This window comes from Nesoenas mayeri (genome assembly GCF_963082525.1).
Source record: "Nesoenas mayeri genome assembly, chromosome: 13".
Classification (NCBI taxonomy): Eukaryota; Metazoa; Chordata; class Aves; order Columbiformes; family Columbidae; genus Nesoenas; species Nesoenas mayeri.
Window position 1 is genome coordinate 12,931,759 of NC_137550.1, and position 14,180 is coordinate 12,945,938.

Genomic DNA, 14,180 nt, shown 5'->3' on the forward strand with positions numbered 1-14,180 from the left:
CTGGGGCTGTGAAGGAACCCTGTAAGGGTGAACATGGGCTCTGGTGGGTGCTGACTCTTGGGTATGTGCTCAGATTTCTTTGTCACCTCTTTCCCCCGTCAGGAGACAAGTTGAACCCAGTCCCCAGTGCCTCAAGTTCCGCAGTGTGTTTTCCCACGTGTCGGTGAATTGGTGGTGCAGGAAGTGGATAGGAAGACCCAACTGCCTGCTTCCCTTTGCCCGGTAAGTGTTGTAACCACCTGCTCCAGCATACAACCACGTCGTATCACACACAACAAACAACTTGCTTCTCCCTGTCCAGAGATGTCATTAATTGGAACCCTTGGGTAGCACTAAATTACGTGTGAAGCTGAAACCACTCCTCTGTAATCAGGCAACAAAATCAAACTTGTTTAATGGTACATCCAGACAATAAAAATAAGGCCAGTGGAACTGCGCTAGCAACACTGACAACAACAGCATGACACATCCTTGAGCAATCTGGCTGCGCGCTTACCAGCACAGCCCTTCTCTGCAACCTACCCAAATTCATTGCTTTTCTCTGCTGTCTTTTGCTCCCGGGGATCCTGCCCACACCTGACAAACAGGCTGTGAGTGCCACAGACAGAATCCAGGCTGGGGCAGGTGCTGCAGGCGGGATACGTACCTTGCGTGTCAAAGCCCCTTTAGCATCACCTTCGCAGTCACCTTTACTGTCACCAGCAAACAGCAGATGCCTTCAGGTGGTGATTCAGCAGGACCAAATGCGGTGGCTTTGTGGGGAGCCTGCACACTCTCAGTCCTTAGAGAACGGGCACAAAGCGTCCTGGGAGCAGAACCAGAGACCGCGGCACCCGTCTCGGCTCTCGCCACAACTATGAGTATTTATTGTATTTGCTCCTATTTTCTTTTCCTGGTCCAAAGACTCTGGATTTCCTTTGTATAGCGTGAAACCACCGCAGCAGCAGGGCTGACCAGGAGCTCCTCTCTTGCTGCCCTGTATCTGTAGGGGAGTGAAACTTTGAGGAAAGCAGTGCGTTGGTCACATATTCCCTCAAAACCAGGCTGTGGGATAAGGGCTCTGTTAAGGCAGGTGGCAGAGAGAATAACCCTCCCTGTTCCTGACCCACCTTGAGCATACACACAGCTCCCACCCGTGTCACGGACACCAGTGCTTTTGCCTGTTGGAGCAGGGCTCTTGGTGGCTGCCACAGGATTTTGTGTCACTTGGGTGTCCCCTGGGAGTGCGAGTGCCCTTTGCAGCTGGCCAGGGACATCCACACAGCAGAGCTTGGCTCCAGCCAAACTTATAAACAACTTGTGAAATACAAATGATGTGTCTTAGGTCAGATAAGGCAGCAAGTGACAAAGTTTTTTACAATTGCACCATAAGTGCAATTTGCCTGTCTTGTCCTTTGCTGGATTTGGGCCTGTGAGGCTCTGTAGGACCCGCAGCCATAGCCACTGGCTGAGGATTAGATGGAGAGCAGAGCGTGCCGTAAGGCTGTTCTTGTTCGGCACAGGAAAAGCACTGGTCTGGCTGCTGGGGAGTTAAAATACAGCATACAGCACCTCTTTGCATTTATCCAACTTCCAAACAGAAAACAAAACACTGGTGTGACAGCACGAATGCACAAAAAGCAATTCCACTTTAAGATGTGCTAAAATACCTTTGACTCAAAAAAAACCTGCAGCCTGGGCTGCACAGGATTGATTGATGGTGGAAAAGCTATCAAATGTCCAGGTCAACCGGCATCAAATTGATACTAAAAGCACCTGGGCAACACAGCTCAGCAGAGCTCTGCTCAGATAGGCCAGCTCTTCCTGGAATGGAGAAACACCCAGCGACAAACGACAGCAGCGACATCACTTCTGTACATGGCTTATTTGTTCAAACCTGCTGCTCTCTTCACACCTGCAGTGTGGTATAGGATCAGCCCAGCCTATATAAAACCTGCCTTAAAAACCACTGTCTTTAGGAGGAGGAGGTACTTCTCTTAACTGGCGGAGGTGAACCATTTCCAAGCACTTCCAGTGTGGATCAGTCCAGGCACTAAGCCTGTGGATCAAGTACCGCTTTCAGTTACACCTGTAATAAGCCCGTGTTAGGTCCAGTCTATACCAGTTCAGAAAATAGTCAGCAGTGGGATTTTTTTAATTTTAACCTCAGTGACACAGTTCTATGGAAAAAGCCACTGATTGAGGTGACTCTGGGTGGCTGGTGCAGGGGTCAGAGGAGCCCTGGCCCTGCTGGTGTGGATGATGGTTGTTAGTTGTTTGGCATCCCCACCCCAGGCAAACGGTGCTATGGGCTGGGGCCACCTACTTTCTGATTTCCTACAAACCTGCAACAGCTTGAATGCACATGTACACACCCTCTGTCTGCTTCATGAATAAAAGCTTCAGAGCTTTGTAAAAGCGAGCTAAAAAGAGAAGCAAATATAGATATATCCTCTTACTGAATTGAACTTCCACTGACTTCCAGGACGTGCCTCTTGGAGCCTGAGTTCAGAGAGGTTATTTATAAGTCGAGTAACATGGTTTACTCTGAAAAACCTAGATCCTAGCAAAAGTGTGTGTTCTCCTCCAGCTGCACACTGGGTACAAAGGCCAGGCAGGTACAGCTGTGGATGTTCCAGCTCTCTGCTATTATAGCAAACAGGGCAAGATAGTGTGTGCGAAGAGCTGCGTGTGTACAGCCCAGTGCCATTGCCAGCTCCTCAGCTGGGAGCTGCAGAGGTGACCAGCAGTGACACACGCTCAACAAGATGCCATGGACCAGAGCACTTGTTCAGGCATTGATGGTTTTTTTATGAGGCAACTAGTTCTGCAGGGATTTAACTTTTTTATATATTGTCCTAAATGAAAAATTTAAAGCCCACAGCGTTCTGGAGTTGGAGGGGGTATTTTTGTTGCTGCTGTAGCCAGGATTGAAAGTGGAGAGTGATTTGTGTCCCTCAGCCAGCGCTTCGGCTGGTGTGTGACAGCAAAGGTTTGGAAATGGGCCCCGGAGGGCTCTTGGAGCAGAGAAACATTTTTGGGCCATTGGTGCTGCGTGGCCCGGGCTGTGGGGAGGGCTGAGCACAGGGACCTGCAAGAGGTAACACATCACTGCGGTTCTGAAATGAGAAAGCGCACTTCTTCACCAGGATACATTTGGCCTGGAGAGGGCTGGAAACAAAAGGATGTGAACATTAAAAGCATATAAGAAATACCATGACTCTCTTTTCCATAGCAAAGGTAAGAGATTCAGACAAATAAACGCAGCTTTACAAGTTGTACCTGCAGTTCTGGGGAGATCAGTTAAACAGCTAGTGAAGGATTGTGAAACCCTCAGTGGACTGTGCTCAGAAATGCTCTCAGTGATTCCCACTGCAACCCTAGCAACACACAATTCCAGTTTGGTCTTCACTAACTCAGCACAGATGGTGCTTTGGAGGATGCTGACTCGCTGCTGGACTTAGTGTAAACCCAGTGCTGCTTCTCAGCTACAGAATAACAAGAAAATGTATTGTTTGGGGTAGACTGGGATCTGTAATCCCAGCACTGTCAGTCGGATTCCAAGTCTGATTCCTTAAAAAAGAAAAGTGCGACTGTAATACCACGGCTATACACACACGGATAAAACGGAGACGGCTTTGACGTACAGTTGTTCATACAGCATTCCTGTCATGTCACACACATGAAAGCTTTGCTCATCCTATTGCAGTTCCTGAGTGGAGCCGGGGCCCAGCTCAGCCCTACATGGTGTTGTCTCATATGTTTCTCAACAACGTGCCCTCAAACACACAGCTCGGGAACTGCACAGGCAGGTGTGATCAAAGCTTTGGTGCCAAACAGTGGACTTAGGCATGTGTTTCAGCGACTTTCTGAAGCGAGGTCTCAAGAGATCAGCTGGCCACATCTATCCCTAGTGCTGCCTCGGGAGGTTAATGGGTCTTTTATGGCCTAACGAACCTGGCACCCTGCCAGGGTTTAAACTGGATTTCTCTGGGTTTTGTTTTATGCAACCAAAGTTCATAGTAGTTGGGTGGCCAAAACCAAATACTGTCACTAAATGAAACGTGTAAGTTGGCTATCAACTACAGTGCTTCTCTCTCTGGCCAGGAAAGCAAGCAGGGGTGGGAGCGTGTTGCAGGGGCAGAGGGGTTGTTTTTGCTTATGAGGAAGCTTTGATAGTGCTCTGGCTCCCAGCACACACCCTGGGAAACTGGGTTTCTTCCCCATTCCCTCTTTGTCAGGGCTTTTTTCGTTACTTTATACATCCTGGGCGCTACACATGGCTTGTGCTCCCCTGACCACCTCCTTCCCCACGGCTCGTATCTGCAGACTCACGGGGAGTGCCAAATTCTGACAAACAACCTTTTGGCTTGCAAAGCAATCACTGTGGGTAGAATTGTCTTCAAGGGGCGCTTTTATATGTAACTACATTTTGGGTCTGCTCTCCCCAGCAGCGTACTTTGGAAACGGTGCTGTGCCAATCCGAGTGACTTCGGTTCTGCGCTACAAGAGACGCAGCATCATTCGGCCAGGTGAGCCCCAGCACAGCACCAGTGTCATCTTCATTGCAAGCAGTAATGTAAGCAAGAGCCAAAAGCTTGGCTTGGGGCATTGCTGAAGCAGCGGGTGGATGTGAAGCTGTGATGTGCGAGGTCTGGCTGAGCCTGCGCCTGAACCTGCTCAGACTCCGGCCCCGCAGCAGCCTGTGCGCTCAAGCTTTGCCTCTATCCTGGCTCCCTTTCTGCCAGAGCAGAGCTGCTTGGCTTGTGCGTTTATAACATTCCCTTTTCTGCCTGGTTCCCTAATGTGCAGGCTGAAGACACGGTCAGTCTGTGTGCCAGCAAACCAGCCATCAGTCACCCAGCCAGGCAGACAGCAAAGAGCAGAAAGTCAGTGTTGTTACTGAAAACTAAGCTTTTTGGCTGCGGTTATTTATAGCAGCTTGGTACGCGTGCCTGTGTGTTTCTCCATGTGACAACAGGCATCGTCCCCAACCACGACTGGCTCTGGATGTGATAACCCCTGTTCTCTCGGTCGTAACTGTATTTTTTGGGCTGTCTAGAAATACATCGCTCAACTGTCTTACCTGTGAAGTGCCACTGGGTGTCTGGAGCGAGCGCTTTGCCCTTTGGGGCTAAAGCACCCGGGTTCCTTCTCCTTGCGGGCACTTGCTGCAAGGGACACCCAGGGCGGAAACCCGCTGGGCTCTTTGTGCTCAGCCCCACAGCGGAGCTGGGCTCCCCCAAAACCCCGTCCCTGCTCTGCTCCAGGCGCTCTGCAACGCTGCTCGCAATTTATGTGCGATCAGATGGCTGTTTGGAGACCTCGGCTGTCTTCAAGTCTGGGTCGGAGCTGAGCAAAGCTCAGAACAGAAAGCATGTTTCGCAGGAGACCTGATCCGAGCTCCGCTTAGAGCAGCCCCTGCCAGCACTAGCACGGCGGTTATTTGGTCAGCGCTGAGCCTCCATCCATCGCTCGGTTCAGATGGAGGCCACAGAGCAAGGGGGAGGCGGGATATTTCCAGAACGAACCTATGTTTTGGTTACACACGCATGTCTTAGCGTCTGTTCTGCTGGCAGGCGGGAGCCCCACCCCAGGGATTTGTGCTCAGCCTTTGGGAAGAGAGCGAGGAAAATGATTTAAAATGCCTTCAGATGCCTTTTCACTTCTTTTTATTTAATTCCATAAATATTTTCATAAGGCTCAGTGTCTTTACAACACTTTTTAAACACTTTTTCTGTTTGTTTTATACACACAACTTTGACACTTGTTTGACAGGGTCAAACAGTTCGATATAAACAAAATAATAAAACTGGCAAGTGCGGATCAGCTGGGTTACCAAAATCTTTTGTCTTTTTATTTTTTTGTCTTTTTATTTTTTTTTTCTCTTACTGTTAAAACCCTAAAAGCACTAAAATATCGGTATTTGGCTTCAAACTAGAATTTTAAAAACTTCTTTTTATTTTTTTAAATTCTCTGCTACAAGTCCCTGTCGTCATAGTGCCTTGAAACTCCTACAGCCTCGTTTCTTCTTAAGGAAAAAATAAGCTTGGTGATGCCATGCAGAACTTACAATAGCTACTAAATATACATGTTCCCTGAAATGTAGCTGCAATGAAAAGATGACAGAGCATAAAGAGAACAAAACCAGAAAACCAAAGCACCACAGTGTACTATCAATAACATTGCGATGGATGGCCGGCGACCATCCGGAAACTGAAACAGATTTCAAATATATTTCTCTATGTAGTATTTTCTATTTACAACTGTTAGATGCACCTAGGTTGGTTCTTGTTTGAGCTTTTTGGAGAAGGTGGGGAGGCAAAAGTCTTGACTTTAGATCCTCTGTTCTAGTGGCTAGGTCAAAGGGTAATGCATGTCATTTACCTAGGGAAGAGGGTGGTTTTATTTTATGTATATATATATATATATATAGGTTCAGCCAGAGAAATACCGTAAACAGTTAAGGTTGTTACAACTCTCTTGTTTCTGCATATGGAATGGTAAGTGGGTTCCTCCTGTCTGGCAGTGACATGGAAAGTCTGTATCAGATGCTCTGTCAAAATCACCCCAAATCTGCATCTGCGCTGCTCCCAGCGCCTTCGGCCCCTGAGGGAGCCCAACCCCGCTCCCTGCCGGGAAACCGGCACCCGCTGCTGGTTCTTCTCTGTGCCAATGCTCCATCTCTTGCAGCACCTCGGCAATTTATGGAGGGGAAGAGCTTTCCTGGATGCCATGCCCGAGGGCCAAGCCCCTCTTCCCTCTGGAACAAACGCCTGCATCTGCTTTGCCGGCCGCCGGCTTCGGCGAGCGCTCGCAACGCTAGTTTGGTTTGGCTTCCCGGTTAAGAAAGAAGCTGCGAGTCCAACAAGTGGCCTTGTCAGATCTTAGAGTCTTGATTTATGATGCAAATAATGGTGTGGCGGTGGTGTTTCTTTTTTTCCTAGTGCTGAATATTTAGGAAGCATCTTCTCATAAAAATTATGGATGTCTCATTCTCACTCTCTGAGGCACAAAACAGTAAATGAACAGGCTTAACTAATGGCTTGTTAATATTTCTTTTCCCTAAGCAATTAAAAAGGCAAAGAAAAAAGCAAGATTTTCATCATGTTGACAACACTTTGTAATCTCTCTCTCTCTCTCTCTCTCTCTGCATCTCTCCAGCCATTCAGAAAAACATTCCAGTTACCTTCTGAGAACCCACCTCATTCACTTCTTTAAAGAAACAAGATAATATTTGCTACATATTCAATATTAAAATCTGACCATAAAAATGCAAAGATACAAAAGAGCATAAAAATAAGTTCCAATAGAAAAGTGGGTTGCCTCCTGTTTGGGATTCGTGGTGTTTCGCTGCTGCCTGCCAGAGGGGCCACCCTTCCTCTCCAAAACTCTCATCTGGATTTGCTGGTTATTGATAGTTTCTAGAATACTAGAAAGTGCTGAGATTACTTTTGTACTTAAATAAAAATATAGTCACTGCCTCACTGCTCTGAAATAAAATAGGCTCCATGGAAAGACTCTGCTCTTCCCATTCTCTTGTATTTCTTTGGGAGGGAAACAAGGATTGCCTCTAATTGGCCTGGGGTGCTTATGTGGTGCATCGGACTCAAAAGAAAATGATAACTACCGTGATCAATCACTTCATCCCCCATTTTCAAAGGAGCTTGCAGAATAGCTCTGCAAAGTTTTTAAGTTCGTCTTCTAAATCTGGTTAAACAGGCTAATTTGCCCTAGGAAAAAAAAATCATCCTAGTGCACAGTGATTTGTTTTACAAGCTTAAACATAAGCTTTTGTGCTTGCAAAGGAATGTACTTAAGGCTGAAATTGTAGGAAGTGCCTTTGAAAACAAAGCTATGAATCTTCAGAGGGAGAAAAAGAGAGAGACAGAGACCTGGAGACTTTGGCTGATCAACTGCAGCGCCCACGGACACGCTGAACCACGGATGCTCTTTAGATTAAACTGGTCCCTGGTTGAGATTAGCTCACATAATCACGGTCATAGGGCTAAACCTCTGGGGCACATCCACATCTGTCCTGAAAGGCAGTTCTCAACTCCCCTGCCGCTGGGGTGCATTAAACAGCAGGTAAATGCTCCCAATTATTTAGGTAATGATCCTTTCGCTAACGGGTCCTACGGGCAGCTCGTGTTCTGCTGGGGGTCAGTGCCCACGTGAGGCCGGGGATTATCTGCTGCTGGGCCTCACTTTTGGCCTTGCTGCTCCTCTAAATAGCAATTAGTGGTTCATTAGCTGTGCAGGCGTGAGTGTGGCCAAAGGATGGGACCTTAGTTCCTGAAGACAGAAAACTGGCCATTTGTTGGAGCCTAATAGCCAATTTTCCTCTAGCTGGGATGGAGGGCGTGAAGCCATCGGTTTTTAAGCTTCTATCTTTGCGTGAGAAAAACAAAGATAGGAGTGGGCTTTTCAGAGTCGTGTCTCAGCTTAGAAAAGGAAAGAAATCAAAGATATAACCCCACCAAAAGAAAACTAAACGCAAAAGAAACGAAAGCCCCTGATACTCTTTTCTCAGTCTTACTCCGAGTGTGACCAAATCACACTGCATTGAGAAAAAGACAGCGCTTAAAAACAACGCAAAAAATCAACTGAGGAAAACCCGTCTCTTTCTTCCTAAATAGCTGATACCCCTTCTGCTTGTTTTCACCTGCTCACAACAAAACAGTTAAAGCCAGAGAAATACTGCGCAGCAGAGCATGGTGCACGGGGGAGCACATCGAGACAGGCACGAGTCAGACCAGAGAATGCAGGACGGGGACACGGCCGATGCTCTTCACGGAAATGGTGGCTCTGGGGACAGCCAGGGAAGGGACGGAGAGGGAGGGACAGGGAGCACGGGCCTCCCGGCGCTCCAAAAAACAAACACCCCCCCATAAATAAAATCAAACAAAATATACACCAATGTAGTCCATGAGGAACTTGGATGAGGAATTCACACAAGCGAGAAAGCGTTCTGGGATGCCAGTGACGACTCGGATGGAAATGAAGGAAGGAAAAGAAAGAAAAGTGACAAAAAAGATGTCCGACCAATGGAATAAAATAAAATAGGCCACATGGTTAGAAATCATTGGTGCTTCCTAGTATCTAGTAGCAGATTGCTTCCCAAAAACAACAAAAAAAAGTTTTTGGTCCTTCTATATATATACATATATGTATATATATTATTATTTTTAAAATGTGTATATATATATGTATATATATTTAGTTGCAACAGTGCTTCTCCGAAAAAAGGTCCATCTATAAATATAATTTTATTTCTTTTTATTTTTTAAATTTTAGTTCTTTTAAGTTAAAATTCGCCATCTCTCTAGGTATTATTTTTTGAATGGTGTTAACCTGCTGAAGTTTTGCCAGAATGGTGCCTGGCTGCGTCTGGGTTCGGTGAACTCGAAGACCTGGGACTGGGATATGCCATCTGTCACCATGTATTGTCCCTGATTTAATGGATCCTGGGGTGGTGGGTAGGCTGGAGGAACCGACTTGGAGTAGCTCACACCTGCATCGATGATTGGGGGGAAAAAGAAACAGATCAGTCAAAGTGCAATTGGGTCAATAGTCTTTCTTCGTCATGCTATCGCTTCTTATCGCTTAATAACCAGGGTCCCAAAGGACAGGGAGACGTGCTACAGACGGCAAATCTACGGATCAACGCAGCAGCTGCCTCGCCTCGCAGCTCGGAGGCCGCCTACACTGCACCACGAGCTGAAGATTTGGAAAAGATCCATTACTTTGGCATTGGCAGAGTTTTGCCCACCCTCATGGAAAAGTCCTGCGTGACCGAACGCGGCACGAACGCGGCAGTGTCTGCTCGGGTGCAGAGGCAGCTGCGTCGTGCAACCCGCTCGCAGATTCACCACTTGCTGTTTCCGAGCTGGTTTGTACCCTCCCTCCCAGCTGCGCTTGGAAAGTGGTTTTGTCCCAACATGCCCCGTGACCGGCCCTGAGCAGGGTGACCCCGAGGAGCTCTGGGCACCAGTTCCTGTGCCAGAACGGAGCAGAGCTGCCTCGGGGAAGCGCTATGCTGCAGGGCCCCGCGTCGCTCTGCACTGCTCTATGCGAGGGGCAACTCATTATCTTCTTTACAGATGTTCGTAGGACTTTTCCATAGGGTTCATTTTTAAGTTACCAGTCTGGTTTCAGCCCAAAACGGCTGCCCACAATGCGGAAAAGGCTGATTCTGCTCAATCCAAACTGGTAGCAATGGATGGACTGGCAAGGCTACACTTTCAGGTTCTAGATGCGTTAATTCCCACATGTGTGAGTTCCTGTGCAGGAACAGGGGGGCACTGCCCGTGCAGCCTTCCCGCGGAAAGGGGGAGCTTCAGCGAGCCGGGACCTGCACAACCTGTTGCAAAGGATGGTGTGGAAAGGGCGGCTCTGGGTGAATGGAGGCAGAACAGAAGGGAGATGTCACCACCCAAGTGACACTACAGGGAACAGTCACGTAGCTACTGCTGTTTGCCCTTCCCTGCAACACCACTGCTGAGGGATAACCCTCCTGCAGCCTCGGAGCAGCGTGACGGGCTGGAAACCACAACTCCAGCGCAGGGCAGGAAGGAGGGAGGAGCAGGGCTCCGAAGCAGGTTGCCGTAAGCTCTGGCCATCTCTGGATCCCCGCTGGGCACGCAGAACTGCTCTTCCTTCTGCGGGGAGGGCCATGGCGAGGCCTTTGCCTCCCCTGGTTTTAACCGCAGGAGCGAGGCGACTCTACCCAAGCAGATCAGTGTCCTCATCTGGAAAAGCGGGATGGCAGCACCCACCTACCTCACACGAGGGTTGTGAAGCTAAATTAATTAATGTTTGTAAAACACTTTGAGATCCTCGGCTGGGAAGGTGCTAGAGAAGGCAAAATACGGTGATTAGCACCCAGGTACCACAGCAACGTGTGTAAAAGAAATGCGACTCTTTGCATTCAGTTAGCGGTTCCTACCCACACACAGACACATGCTTTGCGGGGCCAGCGCCGGCCGGCCGGGCACAGGACGGCTGCACACAGTCGGGTACTTACACACACGGGAAAAGCCTCACAAGGGCACGCACGGAGCTCATCAGACAACTTCTACGTGTTGCTGCTTTGTAATTCGGGACTTCTTTTAGATACAAACCTAAGGCTTTAGTATGGCTTTAGGAAAGAGAATTACTGCCCCTTGCTAGAGAATTTACCAATCGAGGGTTGTTAAAATCCTCAAAAGGTTCAGACCAAATGGAGATATCATCTTGACTACATCTAACTGATTTCTCCTTCTTTGCAGCGAATACCATCAAACCATGCAGCATTCTGTCCACTGCAGGGAGGAACCGAGCCCTTTCCTCACAGTGGACAAAAACCACTCCATGATTCATACTTATTAACCTTTAACAAATTCATCACAGTTCACATGCCAAACTTATTTGAAAAGAACAACCTGCAGACGTTGTGTGGTTTGATGTGCATGCTGGGATAGTTACTCATCACCAAGTTTTCTACTCTGCCTTTCCCAAGCTCCTCTCTCCCACTGACAGCCCGCAGAGCACAGCCCAAAAGCCCTTGCTGTCCTGGTTCAAACCTGAGAAGACTTCTGTGCCACCCTTGTTCAGGCCCCAACCATCAATTTGCATTGACCACCCTATGAGACTTAAACCAATGGTGTCTCATTAGGCCAGAGGATGGGCTTGAGCTCATCTCTGCCCTACCTCCTGGAGGCCACCAGGCTTTAGTGCCTTGGCCACTTCTCCCAGAGAGACTAGTGAGCAATTTTACAACCTGTGGTAAGGTTAGGATCTGGTGCAGGTCCTTTACATGGCTAGAGTTGGAAAACATCTCTTCCTCTGTCTGGTAAGTGGTCTGGATCTTCAACAGACCAAGAATTACTTGTGGCCTTGTGCCACCGAGATTACTAATTAATGTACAGCACAAAAGAGCTGTGAATGTAAAGCTGCGACTAAGGGACACACAGCAATTGTTTCTTGCTTTGAAGAGCTCAAACCCACGTTGCTGTAATGACAGGGTCCAACGTCAGTCAGCCTTGTGATGCATCCAGTCTGCCATGTGGAGCTGGGCTGAGCTCTTTATTGTCTCCAAAGCAATTTGTGGAGGGCGAACTAATGTATTCTAATAATGATACAGAAATGCTAAGAAATCCTCCTGGATCAGCAAAATGTTATGCACTTGGAAGGCTGGAGAAGTAGAGAAAGGACGGTCTGGCTGAAGTCCACTGACACTGCAAAGAATGTAATTCATAGTCTGTCTTCTCCAAAAGAGAAAACAGCAGACTCCCCTGGCCAGATCACTAGCAAACCCCATTCTTTTCCTTCCCAAAATAGTCTTTTTGGTCTAAACTGACAAACGTCTGTCCTTGCTGGAAACATATCCACGCACACACTGCCACCTCCCTCAGTAAAGCAGCTCAGACCCATATTCTCAAAGCTGTTGGTTGTGACCCTGCTCGAAGATCCAGGCTATTGGCATTAACATCTAAGCTGGATGAACGTCAAAAGCTCCTGGCTGGTTCTACCTGAATAAGCAGCTGACAGTTTGCATATTTATCGTATTTATCAAGTGGCCTCCGTGGCCTGAATGATCAAGCCTGCGCTCTCAATGGCATGCAGAACACTGTGCGTCTGTGGGCATGCAAATAGGAACATCTGTGCTCTGGCAATCAGACTCATCATTCCACAAGAAAAACATTCTCTTGTGAAACTGTGATATGGCACTTTGCAATAGCTTGAAGTACCCCAAGAATGGCCTTTTTTTTTCCTGTTGTGCCCACGTTCTTGACAAGAACACAGGAACTGGGAGGGGAAGGATTCACCTAATCTGTACACCTCCAAATCCTGAGGCAGGGGAACAAGTATGGCAGGTTGGTATTTTGTGTCCTGCTCTGAAGTGGTTTGCTTCCTCCCCAGAACTCTGGGCTGTGGTCTCATATTCTCATATCTCATATTCAAAGCCATAACTCCACTGCAATTCAACAGACAGAAATGAGCAAAGCTCTTTTCCAATGCAATTTTGGGCTGCTTGGCAAACAGAATTCCAAGCGCAAAGGGAAAGAATCGATAGATAAGTAATGATTTCTCGACACAGCTGCTGTGCTGCCTTTCCAAGGCGTGAGGCAGCAGCTCTGCACCACTGACCAGACCTGGAGCTCCTTCTGCTGGTTCATGCATAATTCTGCACTGTGGCAGCGCAGAGGCTGCAGCTGCATAGCGAGATCGCTTGGCAGGGTGGGGGTTGTGGAAATCTGTTCAGAATGAGAAGAAAACTCCAGGGTTTATGATTTGGCTAGACAAAACCGGTAAAGAGAGATGCTGCGCTGTCAGTTGAAATCATATCTTTTTTTAGCACTAGGCAATGTCACTTGGAATCGTTCAGATTTTGCAGCTCAGAAGAAAACAATTAAAATATTTAAAGTTGTCTCTTTTTTCCCTTCTAAGTTGGGTTTTTTTCCTCTCTTCTGTTTGAGGTTACAACACGGCCTTAGCAGCACTTGAAGATTTAGGAGCATGCTATTGACTCACAGGCAATCCACATGGACACGTGCAGACACAGCCCGTTGTGATACAGCAGGACGGCTACATTAACACCACAGCTTTCCGGGAGTCATACAAAACAAACACAGAATACACTCACATTTGCCTATACATAACCACTGAAACTTGCCTTACAAGCTGTTTATCCCATCCTCACCCTTTTAAGATTTTTAGCTTACACTTCGATCAGGAGCTATTTTATAGGTTTTTCTTCTGCCTAGCTGTCTAGATCATGCTGTCCATTTGCCAGAGTTGAGTGGGAGACAGGAAAATACCAACACCTGCTTTCTGTCCTGGCGCTCAGCAACCTTTCATCTGCCTCTGACCCAATGTGCATCCTGCAGGAGCCATGCTCAAAAATCCCATAGATTCCATTTCCTCCTGCGTATTGTAACCCATACACAACGTGGGGTAGCCAGGAACATACCTCAAGAACACTAATTGTTGCATAGTTAATTACTCCTGCAATAGTTGAAGAAATAAGAAGCAATAATGGCTGAAAGGCCCTTTGCCTTTCTTCAGCACATTTCAACAGAGGATCTCAAAGCACTTCACCACTATTCCCTTGGTTGCTGTTGTGTTTAGAGCTGGCACACTGTGCCGCGCATGGCCGTAGTTCTGGTCGCACAGCAAGAGGTGTGGATGGAAGGGGAAGGCTCAGCCTCCCCAGGCAG

The 14,180-nt window shown here is 47.7% G+C and overlaps 1 protein-coding gene across 3 annotated transcripts in view; it reads right to left on the bottom strand.

Moving 5' to 3' along the window:
• Positions 1–9,230: 9,230 nt before the first annotated feature.
• The window catches only part of ARHGEF9 (Cdc42 guanine nucleotide exchange factor 9), a gene marked incomplete at its 5' end in the record, with an annotated part of 121,216 nt that continues 116,266 nt past the window's right edge, over positions 9,231–14,180 (bottom strand). For all 3 annotated transcript variants that reach the window (XM_080352907.1, XM_080352906.1, XM_080352905.1), the window contains one exon: positions 9,231–9,493. In XM_080352907.1, coding sequence (XP_080209033.1) covers positions 9,312–9,493 — 182 coding nt within the window. In that variant the 3' untranslated portion in view covers positions 9,231–9,311. The remainder of the gene's footprint in view (positions 9,494–14,180) is intronic.